At 41.5% G+C, this 24,614-nt stretch overlaps 5 protein-coding genes across 5 annotated transcripts; 4 read left to right on the top strand and 1 right to left on the bottom strand.

The window, feature by feature from the left end:
• The first annotated feature begins 6,945 nt into the window (after positions 1-6,945).
• BCIN_02g04520 (hypothetical protein) lies at positions 6,946-9,818 on the top strand. Its single transcript, XM_001552867.2, has one exon. The coding sequence runs from the start codon at positions 7,381-7,383 to the stop codon at positions 9,349-9,351; it is 1,971 nt and encodes a 656-aa protein (XP_001552917.2). The 5' UTR covers positions 6,946-7,380; the 3' UTR covers positions 9,352-9,818.
• Positions 9,819-10,526: 708 nt separating this feature from the next.
• Positions 10,527-11,918, top strand: BCIN_02g04510 (hypothetical protein). Its single transcript, XM_001552865.2, has 3 exons — positions 10,527-11,051; positions 11,184-11,380; positions 11,514-11,918. Exons 1-3 carry the CDS (start codon positions 10,761-10,763, stop codon positions 11,632-11,634), a joined length of 609 nt encoding a protein of 202 aa, XP_001552915.1. The 5' UTR covers positions 10,527-10,760; the 3' UTR covers positions 11,635-11,918.
• Positions 11,919-12,943: 1,025 nt separating this feature from the next.
• On the top strand, positions 12,944-14,431 carry BCIN_02g04500 (hypothetical protein). Its single transcript, XM_024691316.1, has 2 exons — positions 12,944-13,762; positions 13,817-14,431. The coding sequence occupies exons 1-2, from the start codon at positions 13,210-13,212 to the stop codon at positions 14,212-14,214; spliced, it is 951 nt and encodes a 316-aa protein (XP_024547086.1). The 5' UTR covers positions 12,944-13,209; the 3' UTR covers positions 14,215-14,431.
• A 1,453-nt stretch (positions 14,432-15,884) lies between these two features.
• BCIN_02g04490 (hypothetical protein) lies at positions 15,885-17,268 on the bottom strand. The gene is made up of 2 exons (XM_001552862.2): positions 16,639-17,268; positions 15,885-16,579 (listed from the first exon to the last, which is right to left on the bottom strand). The coding sequence occupies exons 1-2, from the start codon at positions 17,117-17,119 to the stop codon at positions 16,107-16,109; spliced, it is 954 nt and encodes a 317-aa protein (XP_001552912.2). The 5' UTR covers positions 17,120-17,268; the 3' UTR covers positions 15,885-16,106.
• A 3,705-nt stretch (positions 17,269-20,973) lies between these two features.
• BCIN_02g04480 (hypothetical protein) lies at positions 20,974-22,753 on the top strand. The gene is made up of 2 exons (XM_024691315.1): positions 20,974-21,498; positions 21,565-22,753. Exons 1-2 carry the CDS (start codon positions 21,083-21,085, stop codon positions 22,022-22,024), a joined length of 876 nt encoding a protein of 291 aa, XP_024547085.1. The 5' UTR covers positions 20,974-21,082; the 3' UTR covers positions 22,025-22,753.
• The last annotated feature ends 1,861 nt before the right edge of the window (positions 22,754-24,614 follow it).

The following is a 24,614-nucleotide window of genomic DNA, read 5'->3' as shown; positions in this document are numbered from 1 at the left end:
TCAGGATTCTCATAATCAATTTTATTTTACGTGGTTCTGGCTCCGCAATTGGTCTTCAACATCTACATTTTCTTTTTGAGAAGACTAATCTATAGTATCAACGACAACGACAATGCGTATGAAATCGCAATCATATAAGCCACAGAATAACAATGTCAACAACACATCATCGATTCTTACCAAAGCACAAGAATAAAAGCATAATTTGCAAACACTCTAACCCCATCTCACCCAAATTTTCTCAAACTTCATCATACCTACACCCGCCGCATGCGCCGTACCGCTCTCAGCCCATGCAAAATCATCATCAGCATCAGCAACCCTATCACCACAATCATTGCAGTCCGCAAGAAACTGTGAATACCTTCATTCTATTGCACTTTGCTTTTCCTCTTAATTTCCTTGCTTTGCTACCTCTCCTCGCTTAATTTCAGATCTCGAGGATTATACAAATAACCACTTGTTTCTGATTGTAAAATGGTCATGAATTCACGAACCGTGATCAAATTGGTATGAGGTTTTCATTGGGATATTGACGATAGGAAGATCATTCGACTTGCTCAATTTCGGGTTTTCTAGAGGAGAGGCTTTATTAGTCACATTATCGACAATCTAGAGATATGATGGTGAAAGATCAAATTTGTAGTCATGTGATCGTTTCTTGTGATTTATAACAACAAGATTCTGGTCGCAGAAGTTCCACCACTACCAACATAACAGTGAGCACTTATCGGCTTATAGAAGTGACCGTATCTTCTGGGTATGGAGTTTGAAGAAGTATATTAATATACATGCTACACACTGCCGAAACCTCGGACCGAGTGCTTGCTTTCGTTTCTATTGTTGGCTAAGAAAAGGTATAGAAAATTGAACGGTGATTTTGATATACACTCTACCATTTTTCTTGAGCGTCGTGTTCACTACTTAGCTCACCATTTAAATTCTCCGTAATCGAAGTGAATGGTCTCTTTGTATGCCCCTACTAAGTCGCTCATCCACTTCAATTTACCTCTCATCTTATGATACCAATTCACCTCTAGATCCGACATCCCACCCTCCTGACGTTCCAAGCCTAGCGCCATATCTCGCCTCACTATTCCTTCAATAGTGTGATATATAAGGATCCAAGCATTTCAACTTATAATGATACATCATAAGATAGCCTAGCCTTATCGGTGATGTGTTTCAAGTTTCTTGTGACTTCCGCGTCGTGAATACGAAGCAAGTATCTGAATCAAACTCGTTAATTATAGCAAGTAGAATTCCAGATGCCATTCACCAAACAAAATCTCTCATAAAGCAAACAAAATAAAATAGACATCATTTAAATCAACAACGTAAAGAGAAAAAAAAACACAATTCCCAAAGCAAAAGTGTATAAACGACAGCAGTCTCATACTATCATATGCATCAAACATCCATATTTAATACATATAAAACGACAAGCCAGAATCAGATCACCACATTAATCTACTTGTTTGTAAAACCTGGATATCACTTGGACGGACGCGAAGCTCCTGCTGCTAGTACAATGGTTCTGCGCAAGGATGTGATGTTCGTTAATCTCCCAGAACCCATCCGGTCTATATACCACTGCGCAGAATCTTCCAAATGAATAAATAGCATTTACTGTTTTGCGATTAGGGATAGATGTTCATAATCCTGCCATATCAACAACCAACCAAACAAAGCCCAAGATCCCCATTTGCGCGTTCTTGCTCTGCAGACAAACAAATCCACCTCATCCCTCTTAACTTCCGAACTCTTCCCCGCGGACCAAAATAAAAGACCCCCACCAAAATCCAAAAATTACTTCTTGAATAACCACACCGGCAGAAAACACAATCTACAGTCTTAAGTTGATCTACAATCGCGCAGTCGTGAAGCAACGGGTATGATTCGATTTCGCGCGGAATTCATATAATCTCACCGGTTAAGGATCCGGGATTGTTTTCTTCGGAAGATCGATCAAATGAAAATCTTCCATAACAACAGCGATACTTATATCATGTGAGAACGACAATCCAAAAACAGAAATTAAGGGGATTGAAGCCCTTTGTAAGAATGTCTGAAGAATAGTTGACTCAAACGTCTAGTCGATCACGAACTAGAACTACTCCAGGGGCAGATATTTCTTCCTTAAAACGATTCATTGAATTTATTCACATGATTATATGCACAGAAAGAAAATCAATCCACTGGCCTTTTAAACAGAAAGCTCTTCTTCTACCCTCGCTTGTTTCCAAACATACTTAGTTGATTATGAAATATATCCCGCAATCTACCTATAAGTCCAACACCACACCACTATCAACTCCCCATCAGCATTCATTCTCTCCATAGCTTAAGAAAGTATTATTGATCACATGACCGCTTGAACACTCATGATGAATCAATTCTATATGCCACAAACCCTTTCCCGCTTTCGCAGGACTCTTTTGAAGTTTGAATATATAAACACTCTGCGCCATCAATCTCTCAGTTGATCGAAAATGAGAAGACTTGGATCAAATAGAAGTAGGACCGGGTGCGGGAATGGGTGTTGCAACTTTTTGTTTGCGGGTTCTTGTGAGAAAAGATGAATAAAAGGTAATTGAAAGTCTGACATACCCACATATAGAGGAATGATGGAGGTGATAGATTGGTGTTAGGAGATGAACAAGATGAACAAGAGGAAGATGAAATGAGATAGGAACATGAGCATTGACAGTAAATATTATCCCGTCTTTTGTCAACAGCTATAATCTTCCAAATACAACACTTACTACCTGATATCTAATTCGCCCCTATTCATCTGTTTCGAACCGTAGTAACTGCTGTCTCTCTTGAAATCCTATCTCCACACATTCTCTGTCCTTTCCTACTCCGTCTTCATCCCGGCTGTCAAACACATAACACCACTCCTTTCATGGGCATTTTTTTTTTTTTTGAGATTAAAGACTTGCCTGGTGAGATTCACTCTAGAGCCGCGATTGCCTAATCCAGGCTCAAACTGCACCTCTCTTCGCTCGATACCCATGAGCCTGAGTTATTCATCTTATGGAGTTTCTCCCGGGATCAGGGCCATATTATATTGTATCTTTATATATATATATATAAATTGAAAGATGGACAGCGACAAGATATCCATATCAGCACATGCCGAAGACGATTATAACTGCAGATATACTCCCTCGCCAGCAGTTTTAATACCAACTTCTAAATTATCTCAAAGGAAACTAGATCTCAAGAAAGAGTCGGCGAAATGGGTGGTAGCCCCGATGAACAACCTGGGAAGGAGATTGTCCGTGAATATCCTGCAAGTAAAAATGATTTCGGTGCAACCCATGAGAGTTCTCCTCTTGGAACAATAGACTGTGACCCAATACTCTAAGGATATAGTCAAGAATCTGCGTTGAATATCAAAACTACCGATAAAAGGAATGCCTTGAACTCTTATTGAGAAGTCACTCAACCGGGACTTGGATCGAATACCGCAGCATACTCTCAAAGAAGGAACTTTCCCCCTCCAAAGCCATTCCCAACAGCAACTAAGAAAGTAAGTATCTTGGCGCATTATATATATATATTAAAGTGGGATTCAAAAGTCTATGAATTCCAAAACGTAATACGCTTCGTTTTCATATCGTAAGTGAAACGTATCATTTGCCTATATCACCCGAGTTTCTAGAATAGCCAAGTGTTCATCCGTATCAATGGAAGAAGAAGTGAAGGCGAAAAGATACAATTATGTAACATAGAATGTTGAGAAAACACACATACCGGTAGGCTTGTGAACAAACTGCACGCGACGATTGTATGTTATTAACACAATCCTTCGTTATAGTAAAGCTATGATTTTAAACGCAAATCGAAAATTCATATCTTGAAAACTAGAGCACTCCAACGGTAGAAACCGAGATCAATGAATCCGCAGAATCAATGAAGCATACCGGCGAGAAAAAGATCCGCCCAGAAAAACTTTCTTTGCACGCCATCGATAAAAGCTCCAATATTTTCAACCCTGGACAGGAACCACAATCAAGCTCTTTGCACTTTACATTCAAGCAAATTTGATCGCACGAAAACGAATACATCAAGCATAATCAAAACTTAAGAACCAGTGAAACTTTCTAGAAGAATCGAGAAGAACCGAAGAGAAGCAAAAGAAAAGTGATAGAAAAGAAAGGAGAAAAGAGATAAAACAAAAGGTCCACAAACCACTGGGTAAACTGCAGAAGATCTCCGAGCACAGTGACAGCGGAGTATTTCTAGCCATGACAGCGGTTCCAAAGAAGATTTTCCAGCGGCTGCTTCGGTAAATAGCGGGATCCACGTTCAGACATGAGCCGTAATTACCGTGAAGCTACAAAGGAGACACGAGCGGCAGCAGTCAGAAAGAATGGAATACGTCTAGAAGGATAGATCTGTTCTGATTTCAAACACCCCGAGCCGAGTCTTTTTGGTCCGCATCAAGAGGGAGGGCGGATTGAATTTTGAAACATTTTCAATGATTTTCTGAAAATCTTCATTCCCTTGTTGATTCAAGATGTTGCAATGTCCGGTGCGATGGAAAGAAGCCCCTTTACAAATCACGTGTCCTCTTTCATTGTCCACTCACATTGTTTATTCCAACCGCATTTCTTTATCTTAGCTGTCCTCTAGTCTAATCAGATCAGATCATCGCATCGCATCTCAATTTATCAGATCAATCTAATCTCCGTTCTCGCAACCCCTTTCCATCATTCGATCTGATAAGCTTACCGAATGCTTTCCTAAAACCCCCCATTTTCGTATAGACATTCATCATCTGCACATCAAAGTCGCAATTTTCAAACTGTGGTTCGCGATTTCCATATCCTGGTTTGTAAATGCTTGGATGCATCGAGAACCCACATGCCATAATTGGTATAAGTAGCTGAACATGAAAACAAAGATATTCCGTGTCGTCTTTTCTTATACTACTTTGTCTACTTTCTATATGCAATAGATAATCCATAGAAGAACACAAGCAAAAAACTAATGCAAGAAACTCTTAGTACATACCTTATACGTGTACGGAGTAGAATCCTTGTGGGTATGGAGAAAAAAGTATTCACCACTCATCAGATGGCATAAGATCCACACGATCTGATAAAAAGGTAAATCCCAATAGTACAAGGCTCCAATCAGGAAAAAGATTCGCATCCATGTCTTGGGATAATTTCTCAACAAAGGGATGATGTCTGATTCTGCGAGCTGGGGATCAAACAATCTAATCTGATTCATCTAATCTGATTTTATTCCTTGTTGCTTTTGATGCTTGGCGGACCTGGTAAAGAATTCTGGATCGTTGGGAAATGGTTTGTCACTGGAATGTCACCCATACGTGAGTCTCCACGTATTTCCTTGATTCCTACGTTCCTTGATTCATTAATCATTTGTAATTTATTCAGATTTTTGTTGTTCATATAGATTACACCAAGTGATTTAAAGTTATCAGATCGAAAGTCCCCCGTATCCTAGAAGTCAACGTGTGTAAATTTAGATGAGCATGTCTCGGATCTGAGTAGTCAGTAGGTAGGGTTCCGAATGGTTGGGTAAAAATTGTTGTAAGATGTAGGGAGGGTTACGTTAAGCCAAGTTATTTTTTGGCCTTGGGATTAGAACTTAGAAGAGATGGACCAAACTCTCGAAAATGGTTTGCTTGTGATTCTGTGCAGTTGTGAATAGAGTGAGTGGATTGTATAAGAAAACCATGGGTTGATTGGGAAACAGTGTCAAGGGATTGCGTATTTCTCCGTGGAAATAGTCCGGCTTTGGAATTGGCTAACCCGAATGCGAAAACGAAGAGCGAAAGGCTATTCGCATCGAGATACCTTCATGTGCTTGTTGGCAGTCTGACATAACTCTCTAACTCTTGGTATTGTCAAAGTTCTCCTCTCTGTAATTCGAACCATTCTATACCGGCGCTGAATATTGTCCCTTGCCTCTTTCTTGCCGTGTCACCTTACCGTCAGGCCATTTTCCCATCTACCCGGAGCACTTACCGAGTCTCACCATTCTGGCCCATAACCTTTCGGATCAGATAAGTGAATCGACTAGGGCCCATGACATGTCCATGACAAGGTCCATGACAGGGACTCTTTCCCTTGTCTGGATATCCTAACTTCGAATGGCAAGTAGATTACGAAAAGCGGGTATTCTCTTATCCTAGCAGTTCCTAAAAGAGTTCGTTCCTGACTTCAATTGAGTTTGAGAAGGACCCGAATCATAGTTTTCTAGTAAAAAAAGAGTCGATCTTTACGATGTTTGTCGGGGTTGAACAACGGTTATGTATGTAGCCAAGGGACCTGCCAGCCGAGGGATGGCTTTTTTCTTCTTCTCTGAATGATAGATTGATGATGTTGGGTTGATGTTGGGTTTTTCGTGATGCTAAAGCAAGTGAGTATCTTTGTGAAGGGAAACACCTAGTGCATCTGACGCAAGTACCTACCTAGGTAGGTATCGATATGAAGAGTGGGAGGGGGTGAAAACACGATGTACAGATCTAGCCAGGGAATGACTGGTGCACACACATAATCTTTGGCAAAATGGGACGGAAATCTTCGATGGGCTCGATGCTTGATCATCCTGAGGCCATGGCTTGTATGTTTTCTTGGTGAGACAGACATGATCAATGATATCGATGTGTGTACACAGTAGAATCAGTAGAAAGGAGAAGCAGAGAATGTTGAGCCAGACCTAGTACGTTCTGTACTGTTGTTGATACTTGACGACACATACGACACATACTGTGGACTGTACGTAGTCATGATTTGATATCAGATCGGTCATCACGACGGATCTTACACAATCCAATTCATTGTGGTTGCTTGACTGATGAAATATTAATCCTCCACCTTTTCTATATCAAAAGCTTGATTTGTATGTAGAACTACTCGCTATTTGTTCATATTACGCTTGATCAACCCCGATCCCGGTGACGGCCGAGGCTTCATGAATACTTTGGACAAAATAAAGTTCCCAGTCATTCCGCCACCAAGAATCAATTTGTCCCTTCGGAAAAAACTTTATTAAAAGGGAATCCATATCCACATCAGCCAGAATTCAGCCAGAATTCACCCATAATTCTTTCTATTGATATATTCACCATAATATACCATCGATACCGTCAAGTCGAATAATAAGAGAAGCTACTACAGCAATAATCACTTCGAAGCAGACACACAACTTTGACGCCAATCCTTATTTAAGAAGAAGCACAATCTATTGGATCATTTCTTACATCATACCATATCATTGTGGAATCAATTGACAAACTCAAAAAGTTGGACTGACACACAAATCAACAAGTCCAGCTTTGCCTTCGCCTCCTTATTTTCAACGCTTTCTCGGCATTCATACTCGCACATTCAGTATATGATCCGTCGTCCATCGATTCTACTTCGAACAATGTCGCGTCCTCAAGTTCACAGAATGGCTACTACATCGCATTGTATACCACAAGAGCCACAGCCTGAGTCACCCCGCTCCCAGGTATCTCAGGTTCCGGCTCTTACCTATTCATCATCATCGTCTTCCGACCTCGAACCCGAAGAGATCGAGCCACGCCGTCGTCGGGCTTCGACTGTACTCATTTCACAAAATGCTACCGATATGCAAAGAATTATCGGAAATGCGGGCACAAAATTGGTGGAAAAATGCTGCGGCGGAGGTTGTTGCATGGCCATTACCAAAACTGATGGCCTCACTTACGAAAGACCAAGATTGCCAGACAACGATGCTTACAGGAGCTTGGCATTGAAGATCGAAACCATTCCTACACGATTGACAAGTCTGCCAGATCTGCCAAAGAAAAACATGGAGATTCTCCCTCTGGGAAAGGAAAAAGCCTTGGATATTGTCAAAGGCATGGAATCTTTGAATGTCAATGAGAACAGAGGGGCAGTCACAGTCGAGCCTCCTATGGACGCCGCAGATGCAGCAGGCATTCAAAAGGTCATCTCCCATAAGGACTCTGGAATTAGTATGGAAAATGATTCAATTGACTTCACACCACATCATGCGAAGTTAGATGTCGATACCAAAGTTCAACCACCTTCATTCGTTCAGCCACATCCACCTTACGAAGTCTATTCCGCGAGAATTTTCAATGCCAGAGAATTGACCAGGCCTGGTGCTGAAAAAAGAACATATCACTTTGATTTGGACGTTACCGATTATCCTGAGGAGGGTGGCGTTGATTTCAAGGTTGGTGGTGCAATTGGTGTCATGGCACCAAATGAAGAATCAATGGTCGAAGAAATGATGGATTTGTTATCTATTCCAAGACATCTTCGTGATCGAAAGATTCTATTGAAGACACATTCTGGAAGATGGCCTACAATCTGGGGAGACGATAAGCCAAGAGAATTAATCACAACCAGACGTGATTTGTTGACTTGGTGTTCTGACATTCAATCATATCCTCCAAACAAGAAGATTTTACGAATCCTTGCCGAATATGCTACCGACCCAGAAGAGAAGAAGATTTTATTATATCTGTGTTCTGGAGAAGGACAAGGTGCATTCTGCGATTTCCGAACTGGTCCACACATCACCATCCCTCAACTCCTTCACGCATTCCCTTCTAGTAAACCGCCTCTCGATCATCTTCTCTCAGAGCTCGAAACATTAAGGCCTCGATTCTATTCAATGTCCAATGATCCTCAGGAGAACTGTGTACCAGTCGAAGGATGTAGCCGACTTATCGAGATCGCAGTCACTGTCCACGAAACCAATCATTGGAAGGATGGAAATCGAATTGGTCTGGGGTCAGGATTCTTTGAGCGACAAGCAAGAAAATTCATCGAAGCTGAAAAGAGAGGAGAAAAGATTAACGTCCGAATTCCAATGTTTAAAGGATTAATGGCCAATCCTTTGGCTAGGGAATTTGTTTCCGACGGACCTATGCTTTTGATTGGTGCGGGTGTAGGAGTTGCACCCTTCCGAGGATTTGTTCAACGTCGTCTCAAAAATGCCAATTGCGCCAACAAAGTTTGGGTTCTTCAAGGAGTCAGAGATTCTCTTCTTGATGAATTGTATTCTGGTGAATGGGGTGTTCATGAATCGGAAGTCAAGAAAGTTGTTCAGAGTCGAAGACCTGGTAGTAAGCAAAAGGGCAAATATGTTCAAGATGAGGTTAGACATCAAGGAGATTTGGTCTGGTTCATCATCAATGCTTTGGATGGTCGAGTTTTTGTTTGTGGAAGTAGTAAAGGAATGGGTGAAGGTGTTGAGGAAGCTCTTGTGGATGTTGCCATGGAGAAGGGCAATCTGGATAGGGAAGAAGCAAAGAACTTCTGGAAGTTGAAGAATGAAGCTGGGCAATACATTGCCGAGACTTGGTGATCGGGTTTCACTTTATTATTCTTTCTTTTGCTTGAGTCTAGGGTTCCTATATACCAAAGATGGGATTACGATGCGAATGAGTCAAGGATTGTAAATACGCAGTGGACTTTCGATATCGTTCGCCATATTTGGACTGTATTATACGCATGTTCAATGGGTGGAGAGCTGTCTTGCTTTTATGCAATGAATGGGGGATTCTTTGGTTGAACATTTTGCATATGGGATATTGACTAGGTAAATTTTGGTTGTCAATAGGGCGTTGAGCGGTGTTAAGGCTGGCGCAATGGGATATGAGAACAACAGCAAAAGAACAATCCAAGCAATTGGGGTTATCTTGATGGGAGCTACATGATGGGATTGTGAATGCTAGACAGCGAGTAGATACTGCTGTGCAAATGAGCGTGTGGGAGGGATACCGTGCCATACAGATAGCTTATAAATGAAAAGATTTAAAAATCATAGTCGTATTCCTTGGGTTTGATAAATCGTGGATGCAACAATTGTCTCAATAGTAACCGCATACTCCTTGAATCCATTCCCATACATAACCGCAATGGTAACGTGCTTATTAATCGCAGCATTCTCACCAATAGCATAACGATACGCACCGCACCAGTTCCACCAATAGCAGAGCCATACGCACCACATCTTTTCCACCAATAGGAAGAAGAAGCGCGCCGCACTCAGCTTTGCCCCACTCCCCATTTTATAATCGATATGTCAGCAGCTCATCGATTATGGAAATCTTAGAAATCTCAAAGGTTTTGTGGGGCCGGGAGGGCTGGTGCTTGGTGAAAGCTTAGACATCACGACATTTTGATGGGGATGGGGGGCCGAAAGCAGATGGCTAAGCGTGCCCAGATTAGATCGATGTGTTTACTGTGTTGGTGAGCTGTGTTGGTGGGAAGAAGCAAAAGTTCGGTCATTCACTTGTTTGCAATTGACAGATGGGTAATGATAGGTAAGGATTGGAAAGCGAGACATGATTGGAAATCTCAATTTGTGATGTTGATTGGGCGGATTGGATTGGATTGTTGATCCCTTAGATGCGGATTTGCAATGGTGACTTGATATTGGAAATCTGGAATCTGGAAAGAAAGAGTGGAGCGGGGTGGTGAAGAGTGATAGGCGTGTCAGTGTCAGTGTGTCTCTTGGAATGGATGGAGCGGGGCAAAGAGCGGGCCAGGTTTTAACTTTTGCAACGTCGGGCTGGGTCTGAATGGAACTGGAGAGGTATAAGAAGAATTGATTTCTCTGTCTGGAGATTTCGTTTTTCCACTTTCTCATCATCACAGCACAGCACAGCACATCACATCGCCTTACAACGCACATCTTGCAACGCATCTTCAATTCGCATACACAAACAGACACGTACCAGAACTTTAAACCAAACAAACAACCTACCAACCATGTCTCCATCCACCCAATTCATCGATCTCCTCAAGGCCCGTCGTACCATCTACGCTCTCAGCAACAAGTCCACCATCCCCGATAGCAAGATTCAAGAGATTGTCGAGCAGTCAATTTTGCACGTTCCTTCCTCGTTCAATTCGCAAAGCACCAGAGTCGTTTTGTTGCTCAAGGCCGAACATGAGAAGCTTTGGGATATTACCAAGGAGGTTTTGAAGGGTGTTGTGCCAGCGGATCAGTTTGAGGGAACTGCTCAGAAGATTGACGGCTTCAGAGCTGGTTATGGAACTGTATGTTTCTTTTCTCTCTGGTTATTCCATTCTTTGGTCTCTGGTCTTGGGTGTTTGATTTTTGATCTTCGATCTTTGAATCTGCCATCTTGTTACTGGAGAATGAACATAAACTAACAGGAAAATTGATAGGTTCTTTTCTTTGAAGATAGAAAGGTTGTCTCCGGAATGCAATCTGCATTCGCTGCCTACGCAGACAAATTCCCAATCTGGGCTACTCAAAGTGATGCCATGACTCAATATGCCATTTGGGTTGCTTTGGAAGCTGAGGGATTGGGCGCAAACTTGCAACATTACTCTCCATTGATTGATGCTAAGGTTGCTGCTGAGTAAGTTTTTTTTTTCCTTTCTTATTTCTCTCTGGATCAATTGTGATGTCTGGGTAGAGGAAGACATATGTGAGGACAAAGGTGGCATAAAGAGGGATTAAAATGAATATATAACTAACACCAATTCTTCTAGATGGGACATCCCAGCAGACTGGGAACTTAACGCCCAACTCGTTTTTGGTACTCCTGTTGCCGCAGCTGGAGAGAAGACCTTCAAGCCTCTTGAGGAGAGATTCAAGGTTTTCGGTGCTTAGATGGATGTTTGAGGATATAGTAATAATAGTGGAGGAAAGCACCGGGGTGAAGAGGATATAGATAAGACAGTGGATTTACAATAGAGCGAAGCGCTTTGATACATACATGTGCTATTCTTTTGCAAGGAGCGGCAGAGGAACGGTAGATAAGGGGGGGATACAAATAGATCGATTAAACCATTACTGATACGAAAATAGAATGGTTCAGATTAGATTAGATTAAGTTAGATGAATAACACGATACATTATTAAAATAATAAATCCATAAGTTGTGGTTGCTTCCACTGGTGGAACACGAAAGAAAAATCCTAGGACGAACGCAAGTGCGTTTCGCAGCGTATAAGTCATTTGTTAATACCGAGATTTGTATCACGTTTTGAGAATTTATAATGGATTACTCGAAAAACTAGATGGTAAAAGAGGGGGGGTGAAAATTAATAGTTTGATTAGAATTAGCATTTCATCTCTGAGGTCGATGAGTGCATCATAGCATGACAATGTGAAGTCTGCTACTTCGAGTTGCACAGGATGTTTGGTGTTCGGGGTTAAGGTTTAAGGTAAGGTACTTGGGATATGGGATTGGTGTATCTGAGATGTGTAAATTGTTTTCAATGGTGTTTGTGTGTGCGTGCGTGTGTGCTTGCGTGCGTGGTTGTTTGTGATTTTAGGGGGGTTTTGATTGTTGGTTATTGTGTTTTCTGGTTGTTGTGTTGTTGTGTTGGGGGGGGGTAGATAGAAAAGAAATTGGAACAGTCTATGCATAGTTCTTGTTTTCTGGGATGCTTTTCTTTTTGATATTGCTTACCCGGATATGTATTGTGGGTTTCTATGTTCTATTTGTATGGTTATGGTGTTGCGTGGGGCAGGGAAGTTTTCTTTTGGATTGTAGTAAATGCGTCACGGTAGATTTTGGAGGTGGGAATCACCTCGATCGTGATTGTAGTGTCTGTCTATTCCAGGTTCAGAGCTACGAGAGCAATACGCAATATGCAATATGCAATACGCTAGCGCGCTAGTGCACTTGGGTGTGCATAGTCACTCGTGTCGCAACAGATATAATATAGTGATTTTAGATTGGATACTTTGAGTTGGTTTTGGACTTCGTAGGTACCGATAAGTATTTTCTGTTCAGTCGATGGACTAGATGATGGAGAATCTAATAAATTAATAAGTTGAGTCTTCAAAAATAAATTGCGAAATCTACCCATTGCGAGCACCAGAACTACCATAGTTTTTTTGTAGAGAAGGTGATTTTTTGATACCAGACATCTGAATATCCAATACTGACAGTCATGAACATTGGTTTCTCGGATTTTTATTCGTCGCTATGAATGACGGTCATGCATGACACCGCCCAATCAAGCGTCACAAGATAACATTCTCGTCAGGAAAAGCTTTGCTTACCAACCTAGCCACACCATTCAAACAAGGCACACTCACGCTATCTGTAAGTTTCCATGTCAGTTCCCATGAACCTTTGCCTTCTTCACATACCATCAATCTAGAAACAACGAAAACCGAATACAAAATCGATTGTGAGTTAATCAAGATTGATGAGGTTGAATTCAAGCAACCATGGAGCACCAAGAAGATGAGACCACAAACAAAATTATCAACTTTGCCCCCGATGGCGACATTATTCTAGTTGTCGGGCCAGAGAAAAAGAGGTTTCATGTTCATTCACTGTTTCTCAAGGCAGCTTCCAAGCCTTTCCTTGCCATGTTCAGACAGGAGTGGCAGGAAGGCCAAAGTCTGCTCCATCAGAATGGTCCCGAAGAAATCAGACTCCCTGATGATAATGCAGCTGCTTTGGAAATCATACTTGCCATTATCCATCATAAAAATAATGAGATTTCTGAAAGCATTACTGCGAGTCAGGTTTTGGAGATTGCCCTTTTATCGGACAAATATGATTTTCTCGATGCCATGAAATTGGCCAGCAATACTTTTCTTCGGAGTGATACCAAAGATGAGAGTGATCTGATGCGTCTTGTTGTGGCGGCGTATCTGTTTCGAAATGCGAGAGCGTTCAAGGACATTACAAAAGCTTTGGTACTCGACTATCACGGTCCTTATTACGATATTGCGTGCGATGAAGTTGAATCTGTGATAGGTTGGAAGTTGTTTTGTAAGTATCCCTCAATAATAATTCTGAGCTCTTGACTGAGATCTTAATGTAAAGGTCTACTCGAAACACAGAGGAGCGCCGCAAGGCTAAGATTTTCTGAAATAATCTTAGAAGGAATCAATGATGGGTATGCCATGTGCTACCGAAAGTGTGGTTGGACATCCAAATGGGCATATGCATACCTGCAATTGTTGGGAGAAAAGAGACTTTGGCCGGCTAGGTTGCACGGAATTCCCCTCTCTGAAGCGATAGAATCAGCACAAAATATGCCCGATCCGGTCCCTAGCGAGGATAGCGGTGTATGTAGTGATGCATACAGGCATAAATCTCCACAGTATAGAGACGGTCGGTCTAGGAAATTGGAAGACTTGTATGAAATGATTGGCCTTTGTTTGACCTGCGTTCGGGGTGATATGTCCGCTACTGCGGAATGTAACCACAACAATGTTTAGCGTCGAATCGAGGTAGGAGGTTGGGGAAGATGGTGTTTTCGTCTTGCGTTTTGGTATGAGAGATTAAAGTGATGAATGATAAAATGAGAGCTGAATACCAAAATTCTCTGTGGTGCTCCAAGTGAAATTTCAATCGAAACAAAAGGTGTTAAGATCTGGGTAACAATAATAAGCGTTAGGCATGTAAAGTTGAGAGGTGAATAGACGAGAAGATTCAGGTGATGTTGACACAAGTGGACGGCGTTGCTCATCCTATAAGAAGTGTCCCGTGTCTTTATAATCTATCACGCGAGCCAAATTGATAATTTCCAGATGAATAAAGGGACCGTAAATGCTGAATTTTTTCGTCATCGTCATGATTGTCTAGTTCACTTGATAGGATCAAATCTATGTACTTATTTGATGATTCTAAAACTCGGATTCTACATTAAAAGCCTATAAAGCACGAGAAAATAAAGCTGTAAGAAAAAGAGGAGAAATATGTTAGCTGCTCCGTTACATGGAAAGCTACTATTGAAACAGATATATGGTGGTAAGAAAATTACATGTGTAAAGGCTAAGAGTTTTTAAGTATGGTATTCAGGTAAACTAGATGAGAATAATCTTATGGAAATGGTAGTTCTGAATTTTGTGTTCGTTCTTGCTAATTTGCAGGATATAATAAGTTTCATGATCAGATACAAACAAAGATGAGAGAGGAGAGCGAAAAACCAACAGCCTTGTTTGTTCAATGCAGTGTTCTGCTTTGTGGAGGCTAGACTATAGAAGGCTATGCTGACAGATTCCTTGAAGTCGACCAATGATGCTAGCGTCGTGCTGTCATGCATGTGGGGTGACAACTACTAGAATGGCATTATCAACACCTCCCAACAGTGGGCCAGGTGGTTTATTTGTGAGATACGGCATTCAACAGGAGGATAGAAGACCCGAAGGATTTCTAATTCAAATACTCGAAATTTCATGCACATCTGTTGAAGAAGATCCTTAGTCTTAGACACGTTCAATATCTGGGGTTATAAGTGGAATACAAGCCAGCTTGACGATGGCGGTGATTATCTTCCCGGCAACGAACTCTTGAGCCAGCTTGACGGGTGCGGGACTATTTACAAATCGAAGTTTAACAATGACAGTAGACGCAGGTAATCCGTATGAATGGCATGCTTCGGGCCAAATGACTATTTGACAGAAGGGCTGCATTGAACATGCCATTGTTTCTGCTGGCGCATCTGCAGAGTCGTGTAGCGGTACTGGATAAGGAATTCAGCTTGGAAGATCTCTTGATCTGAGTGCTGCATAGATGCTAAAGGCAAGAAACTTGCAGGTAGGTGCTCTTTCATTTTTTCGCTTATAGTGAACTCTGTGCGACTGTTGCTCGTCTTAGTCTCGCTTTAACTATAGTCCAATACCTGATCCTATGCTCTTGGTTTCCGGCAACGCCGTTCTTGCTTATCACTTTTGCTTTCAAATATTGGCTTAATGTATCATGAGACTTCTCAGCGTATTTCATCCTCCTCACTCTAATGTCTCCTTTTCCCATTGCTCGTGCATTGAAGCATTTTTTCAAGCGCAACGTTCCTGGAGCTCATGGGCTGTGAATCGTTTTTGTAGTCAGCTTGATAGTATTTAAGGCAAAGAGTCATTAACTTGAAGAGACAATATTTTGATGGGACTGTTATTTTTATGATATATCAAATTCATGATGTTCCTCATGAATAATATATGCTCTTGTCAAAGTTCCGGTTGATAGAATCGTCTTAAAAACAATGATATGCGGGTACCATGCGCCATCTATTCATTCTATTAATCTCTTAAACTATCCATATGGCAAAAAACATCGCCTGACGCCTCAATTACCCGGTCGTGTTCACAGGAACGGTACACGACAGGTATCCTTAATCCCAATAATATGTCCATTGACCTGAGCCCATAGCTTGATCTTCCCATCCTTTCCCCGGTTCATTACCTCCAGCGCCGGCGCATACAATCAATGGCAGAAAATGTTCTTGTCCCTTCTCAGGATGTGCATCCTCAGCACCGGTCCATTGCCTCCAATCTTCTAGCTTTTTACCGCGCTCTTCAGCATCGGCTATTTTCAGTGTTTCCGTCAATCGATACGACCACTCATTATTACGCGCTTTGTATGCAGGAGTGTTCATGACACCAGAAAACATGAGACGAAGATTATGAAATGTCGGCATGCCACTACCAAGAATGGCTATTCCACGAGAGCGCAAAGGTGCTAGTGCCTGGCCCATAGCATAATGTTGGGCAGGGGAGTTCGAACGTAGGACGGAGACTTGCACAATGGGAATCTGCGCTTTGGGAGCAATGAGGAGGAGCGGAATGAATACGCCGTGGTCCCAGCCTTTTAGGAGATTGGTGGTCAGTAACAAAAATCAAAAAGATGGCATTCAGAAGTCAAACCTCTCTTCTCATCCAAGACCGGTTTTAATCCTGCCCCATCTAATAGCTCGAAAACCTCCTTTGCTACTTCTGGACTTCCGGGTGCAGGGTACTTTAGTTTATATGTTTCCGATGGAAATCCAGAGTAATCATAAAACAAATCGTGGTGCTGAGCGCTGCTTATATGAGGACGTGTCTCGGTCCAATGCGCAGTAACTAATACAATAGCCTTTGGAGGACTCGAAGTAGAGTTGGGTGAAATGCCGAGTATTTCTGGAACACGAGTGGTCATGGACTTTATTAGCTCGGCGTGGTCGGGGTCGTTCATGACGGGCATGGGACCACCACCATGGCATACAGATATTACTGGAGCAAGAGGAGTGGAGCTTGAAGTCGACATGCTTGAGGTTGAAGTGATTGGAGCCGGGCAGGTAGGTTGAAATATGTTGCTATACTGGTGGCAGACTTTTAGTAGAGTTGTAGCTCGGTGAAAGACGCGCATGAGGTGCAGGAAGAAATGCCCAGAAAGTAGAGGATCAGCCGGATTACTAAAGTTAGACTCGGGAGATGTTAGTAGGTAGCAAGAGGGTGTAGAGCAACAATTATATATGGTATGTTCAGGGTCTTTTTTAGATGAACTGATCTGATTACTGAGAGCGCAATGCGGGGTGGAGATAAATTGGTAATGATGTGAAATCAATTGTGTAAGCAGCGCCAAAACGCGCTTAGGCGCTCACATACCCCTGCGTCGTACCCGTGCCCACCACTTCAAGCCTGAATTGCATGCACATAAAAACTATTGCCGATGCAAAGGAAACTTTCATCTCCAGCTATTCCGTCAATGATCATAGTATATATCACTGTCTTCGTGGTATATTCTATCCAAATCAGGATTAGCGTTCTGAGAATCTCCCTTCATTCCTCGAATCTTGAGCTGCTATCTAAGTGAGTCTAGTACAGTTCTTGTTGCATCTTTGTGTAAAATAAAGGTAACCTCTTCGGTGTGAACGAAGTGAATGACTTCAATTCAATTACCACTGTAATATAGCTACTGTAGCAAAGCCCTAAGCGAATGCGAAAGAGACTAGCTCTTTCAGTAAGTCTTTATAAGACTTACTAAGACTTACTGCTTTCAATACGTAGCTAGCTCTTTAGACAGAATACAATAAGACACACAGGACCTACGCAATTCGTGGGTGCTACGTCTTCCGTATCCTTCTCGTACCAACATCTTCATCCTAACCCTATTTTGAGATTTTAGAAGATAATGTTTCATGAGAACGATGGACATTGCAACTGCCGGATTAATTTGGAATAGCTTCTGTAAATTCAAACCCCTCTCATCGTACCTTCCGTCTGCTATCGTGGCCGTTCTCCTCTTTTTGTCACTTTGGCTATGCCGCCGATAATGGATAAATATATTTGAGAGCTTTTGTCCTCATAGTTATTCCTATTTACAAATCTCTATCAATTTTCTGTATGAAAAGAGCAATTGCAACATACTAGGCATGCTGCAGATAGAGCGAAATCGGGAGTTGGAAAGTTAGATTGAATGAGTAAAGATTTACCATTTATAATATTTGACTTTCGACTTTTTCTCGCCAATGCCGGAGAAATAACGCGTGGAGATAGATAAATTTGATGTTGAGAAGATGTCACGGCCTTTTTCCGCATGGCAACTGTACAAAGTATATCATTGTAAGACAGAAACATAATAATAAATGCTAGGCAATGACGGTCTAAAGATGTCTGAAACCATGGCTTTGTCGAATATATGACAGATAAAACTTACTCCATGATTCTAAAGAATTTTGAGGAAATTGCGGCACCCTCGGATGTAAGAATTGCGTTGTAAAGAGTGTCGTGACTAATCTAAATCTCGAATCTATGAATCTTTAATTCTATTAATCCTCTGGAAAGTCAGAATGATCAAGTGATCATCGGAAATTCGGAGCGGGTACTGAGCAATCCGAACTAGGTTTTCTCAGAGAATGATGTCGCTTAATAGCAATAGGAAAAGCTTATGAGCCATTTCAAAGTTTCTACTATCAATAAATATATATAGTACATAATGATCATTTCCTATTCAAAATCCGATTGATAGGAAGTCATTATAGTCGACATGAACCTACTGCAAACATACACCACAGAAAAAAATCCCGAGAAAGCATTTTTCTGATGATGTTATTCGTGTATAGCCTCTTCATATCCCAGGACAAGCCCAAGAGTACAATGAGACCCACCTCGGAGACAGTGTGATACTGAGGGGTTCCAAGTTTCATCATCCGATGTCAATTAAAACAATCGGCATTCATAAAACTTGCCGGGGGGTGTCAATCCCCCGGCGATAGCCTACGGTCCCCACTTCATCGTTCGTTTTTCTTGTCGTCCTCCACCAGATTGCATTTGACCTACACAAGTACGACTACTCGCTGCCCTGCAACCTATATATTTGATGGTCCTTAGGAATGTCTTTCTCCAATCTTTATTTTTGAGAACTTTGGGGGGTAATGGGAATACTCATAGACTTCTGATTGCGCTAGTGCTAGCTTGGTCACCCAGAAATCCCCCCTTAGTCTCGTTGATTATTGACAAATAGTCCTCGCGAAACTTCAATCACTGATGAAAATAAAGTTTGTCTTTTGCAAGGAAGAATGAGTCCACTTGCTAGCTCTTCACCTCCCCGAAATTTCTCAAGATTTTTCTTTTCTGAACTTGTATTATTATTATTTTCTGGCATATGAATGTCGCCTACTTCAGCTCAATCTTTGGGATTATCAAGTGTGATATTAGAAACTGAATCCTCCAGGTCATAGAAGTAATCTGTATGGTGTTTAACATTCAAGTTTGTAATTAAAACATCTAAAGCAGTTTTTATTGATGTCTGTTTCCATGATTGTAATGATTCTCACCTTTAAGTGAATACAGGGATCAACAAAGTATGATAAGATTCTCAGCATCTATCATTTTCTTCACTAGATTTATACAATAACTACTTATTAACTCGACAGGAATTTTAATCCTAAAAACTCATCTCAATGGCATTATCTTTTACTTCAATTGCAACAATATAATAACAACAGTCACCTATACATTTGCATTCAAACATCAACGGGTAATCTTGCAAGTAGAGCATCAAACGATTCGATTTTATAACCTGCAAATATTTTTCTCTGCGTGTACATTTTCTACCGATATTCTGGTGAATCACGATGATGCATTTCAACCCTAAAACTCGCGCGGTAGGAGCAGACTTGCAACATGGATCGTTGAAGTAACTGGTCTCAATCAATACCAATCTATCCAGCTTCCCCAATTTTGATATTTATTCTAATTGTATACGTTTCATATTCCATCTTTCTGTAAGCATAATTCCGCGAATACAGACATTCACCCGGAAGATGAAATTGCTTGGCTTCAGATGGACTTCATTTATTCAGACATAATTTAGTCCGTGATTTAAGAAGTATTGAGATTAGTTCATAATTCAGAATGTAAGTACATAAGGCGGCTAACAAGCTTAAAATTTAGTCTACACAGGTAGTTTGAAATCTTTCCAGTATTTTGAGACTAGTTTTCGGGGTTTGTCTGTCATAATGCACATTGTAAAGACCACTGTTGTTAATAAATCTCTTACATCTAGTAGCGTAATGTAATAAGCGATGTCGGTTGAAATTTAGAGAAGTATGAGCATGGAGTATGTTATCTTTCTATTCCAGTAGACGAATAGCTAGGTGCGTCATTATCAGACTCTCTGTAGACACAAAATGGATATTAAACATCACTTAATTAAGCAATGAATCTAACGCTTCGAAATGTTTTGCTTGGTCTTTTGTCACTCGAAAAGAATGGCTGCTCAATTTAATATGGAATACTGAGAAGGTATGGAGCTTTTCTGTGAAGCCAATGTCTGAAAATTACTAATTGGCCAAAAGCTATCAGTGCTATCAGCCAGATCACTGGACTTCTACTGAGAAAAGCCTTTCACTATTATGACCGAAAATCATTACAGCTGACCTGATCAGGAGGACACAACCACATTATACTGTTTTAAATACTTTGCAATATCTAGTCTTATCTAACGAAGTAAAACCGGATTGAAATAAAGGCTATTCAGTTATCGAATACTATTTCACAGACAACTTTTATATAGCTCATAGGTAAAATTGTAAACTAATTGCTTAATCAGATCGAATAGATGTCGTCTCGTCTCGTCTCCCTCAAAATGCCAAGAATGACTAGTTCCTAAAATAGAAATATACCCCTGGTCATTGCGTGCTCTAAGATCTGCAACATTCATTGATATGATTCGTCGCGTGCACAAAAATCTAGCCTTACCGTTTCCGTTTTATTACCGTTGTCATTTACCGACTTTCACAATCCAATCCATCTAATCTTCATGATTTTACTTCCTACAACTTATTCCATTCAAAACATGTTACCGCGATAAAAACTACTATTAATTATGACTCTCTTTACTGTTCAAACAACTGGTCGCGCTGTGCTGCGACGTCCATATTTTCCAAGCCATCGGAAACAAATAAACTTCACTTCGAAGAGACACAACTCCAACAACTCTACCCCTGTACCCCATTCCAATCCCTCTCCAGAGAGCTCTGCGAATGGCACTGCGATTCCCATACCTGCAACCATTGCGACTGTGCCAATATGGCAACGACTTGGTCCTTTGACTCGATCTTTTCAAGCATACGGCCGCTCACAACGGAAGCGTCCTTACACAACACAATTCTGCAGTTCGTTGGTAATATATTTCCTAGGGGATCTATCGGCGCAAAGCATCTGCGGAGATGATTATGATTGGAAGCGTACACTGAGGGCATTGTTTATCAGTATGGGAAGCAGCATTCCGTCTTACAAATGGTTCGTTTTCTTTCTCATTCCTTCTGCGACAGACAATGTATGAGGAAGTTGGCTAACAAGTCAAAGGTTTATGTTTCTCTCCAACAACTTCAACTATTCTTCGAAAGCTATTTCCCTCGCTACAAAAGTCGGCGTCAATCAAATGTTCTTTACTCCTATATTTAATACGTATTTCTTCGGCATGCAATCTTTATTGTCAGGAGACAGTTTACCGGATGTCGTCGAGCGTGTCAAGAGGACTGTCCCAACCAGTATGATGAACAGCATTAAACTATGGCCCGCAGTCACAGCAATCAGTTTCGCATGGATCCCACAAGAGCATAGGAGCATATTTGCCGGAGTAATTGCCATCGGCTGGCAGACTTATTTAAGTTTCTTAAACAGAAGAGTAGAGGGCGAGATGGCCGGAGGTATCGAAAATACACAGAAAGAAGCTGTCAAGGGTCCCACGTCAAAATTATCAACAGATGTCGCAATTAAGACAGACTCCACCAAAGAGGCTCAGGAGCAGAAAGCCGAGGCTTAATCGGAATACGTTGTTATTTATTCGCGGTGTATTTTATCAACATATATGGGCAAGGCATAGACATTATACCAGTTTCTTTGGACCAGCAGGTCACCGGCGCAATGGGAATTGGGATAAATAAAAATAGAAGGCACGGCGTTTTTATAGACTTGGGAAGCATGGCCCCCTAGCGAGAGGTTACAGATACTGGATCAACATCTACATGGGAATTAGTAGTTTCGTCTCTTTGTGTTCTATCTTCTGAGTACTTCCGTTAATTGCCAATTTTGTCTCTTTTGTATGGTCAAGTGCTTGCTGTCTTCGGACTTCAAATTTTTTACCAAGACGCATCCAGATATGGATCGACCCTCCGGAATACTTCAGCTTTTAAGCAATGGATTATCTAATATCTGCATTCTTTAGTCAATAGCTTCTAATATAATTTTGTGAAATAATATGAAGTTTTTTTCATTCATTCTCGGTTCAACAATACATCATTAACAAGTCTTGTCTGGAGAATCCAATTCTTGCGTCGAGGAGAGGAGCATTTTCCGGATGCGGAGCAGGAGGGGGAGGGGGCACGGTGATGGCAGGTGTATGGTTGTCACAACATGATACACGAGATTGAGGCAAGGGAATATGGTTGAGGACGTTCTCAGGTGAAAGTTTTATTATTCGAGTAGCACTCTATTAAGCAATTATCTACCGAGCGTCTAGTCTTTCTTGAATGAGAACACAGGTGCCAAGACACTCTATAGTCAAATATTGAACCCTCTCTTCCATATTTCTAGTGCCATGTACACTCCCTCAATGCCATAACACCGAATAAATCGACTTTCAACGAACTGGCGAGTAACTTACAAGCTTACACGAAGATTGAGCTTATTTCGAATGCTTAACGTAAAGTCAATTCGCGTTTTCGCGAAGACTTCCATCTTGTCCTTCTCTCCGATTGCCGTTTGTAACCAGATCGATTTCGTAATGATCACATAAACCTTAGAATCTTTCCACCTAAACGGACGCGCAAAAAGCTAATTTTATATCTTTTTCATGGCTTGGGTTTGAGACATTCGAAGTGATACAGGGGATCGATGACAGTCTGACCGACCAGACGTCATCGTCAGGGCCGAGAGTGCGTTTCGAATAAACATTTTCTCAAATTTTCGACTTCAGTAACCATCCCTCGAACCAAATAGGCGAAGCTACCCAAGATTTGAAGCAATAATCACTCTGCAACCCACTCGCTAAAATTTCCCATGATTTACATACCCCTAAAAGTTGTCCCTCAGAACAGTGCAATGTTGGCCAGCAACAATGACTTCGTTACCATCCACCTATATCTAACTTCAGGTGGGCCCAGATCTGGGTATCTGCAATACTTTCAAGTGGATCTGGAACTTCGATCCAAGAATTTAATAACCGTTTCAGCATTGCCGTGGACTTGAATAACTCTTCTACCTTGGATATCTGTTGCAGTTGATTTGGTTTCTTTGCATGACCGCAATCCACTAACCGACCTTCAGACTGAGCATTTCCCAGACCGCGGAGAAAATTGACAATTGCTTTTCTAGAGTTTGTGGACGATGCAATCGCTCCGAACGTCGTCGTATTACTCCACGCGCTGTGGGCCATTGGATTGAAGTATTCACTGATTTGACATGCGTTCCATAGAATCATAGTAATGGCTGTACACAGGTCCGCGAAATCTTTTGATGTTCGTGTATCACATGAGTCTTGTCCCACGGACATCGTTTATGACAATCGACACGACCAAGTCGTATAAGCCACTTAAGACTTCGAAAATGTGCACAAAAATGAGGGTGTCTTCATGCCAGAAATGCCTGGACCATGACAAAAATTGCAGCTCCAATGTCAAATCCTTGGACTAATTCGTGAATTTCTGAGGCAAGTACGCGGCGTGTAGGTTCCTACACTTGATGGACAACCAATCGAAAATATCAGCGGTATTGTGTTTTCCTTTTACTGCAATCACAAAGCCTACTTTGAAATGATGGTCTATGTTGTTTGCAAATGATCCATCGGCATTCTGTCTGCTGTGAAAGTTCTAGCATTAGAGTGATCGAGGCGACCCAAATCCATCCCAAAGTCTCAATCAAGACACCTAACACGCCTCCTTTTCAACACCCAAGCGAGAAACAGTCTAGTGTCAATTTTGTGGACGATATTGGGCTTTCTTTTCGCTCGCCGAGGTTAGATTTGAGCAAACCCTTCTTCCGTGTACCTGCATTTGGAAAAGTTGCAACTGATCTTCTTGTATTGAATCCACTCTTACTAAATTCCACTTGTACCCATAGTTTTCGTAGCTAGATGTAGTGTTGGCATCACCATGAGGATGGTGAAGTCATAATAGTACTATGGTTCGCAATCTTGTCCGAGTTTCCGGTGTTCCGACGACTGGAACTACGAAACCTAATATCGAGGTTCTGGCGCAAGCGAACATTCTGGGGTGACTGGTTCTAAATTAGGTTGAGACATTTTGACAAGCTATTGGGTGGTTGCAATAATTCTGAATCATACAACTCTCGAACCTATCGAGAAACATGTTACTGATATTCAAGCAGCATCGGCTACCAGGATATTCGGCCGGTAA

The sequence above is a fragment of the Botrytis cinerea genome, chromosome 2 (assembly GCF_000143535.2).
Source record: "Botrytis cinerea B05.10 chromosome 2, complete sequence".
Taxonomy (NCBI): Eukaryota; Fungi; Ascomycota; class Leotiomycetes; order Helotiales; family Sclerotiniaceae; genus Botrytis; species Botrytis cinerea.
Note: the sequence above shows the minus strand (reverse complement) of the source record. Positions and strands in the feature narration are given on the sequence as shown.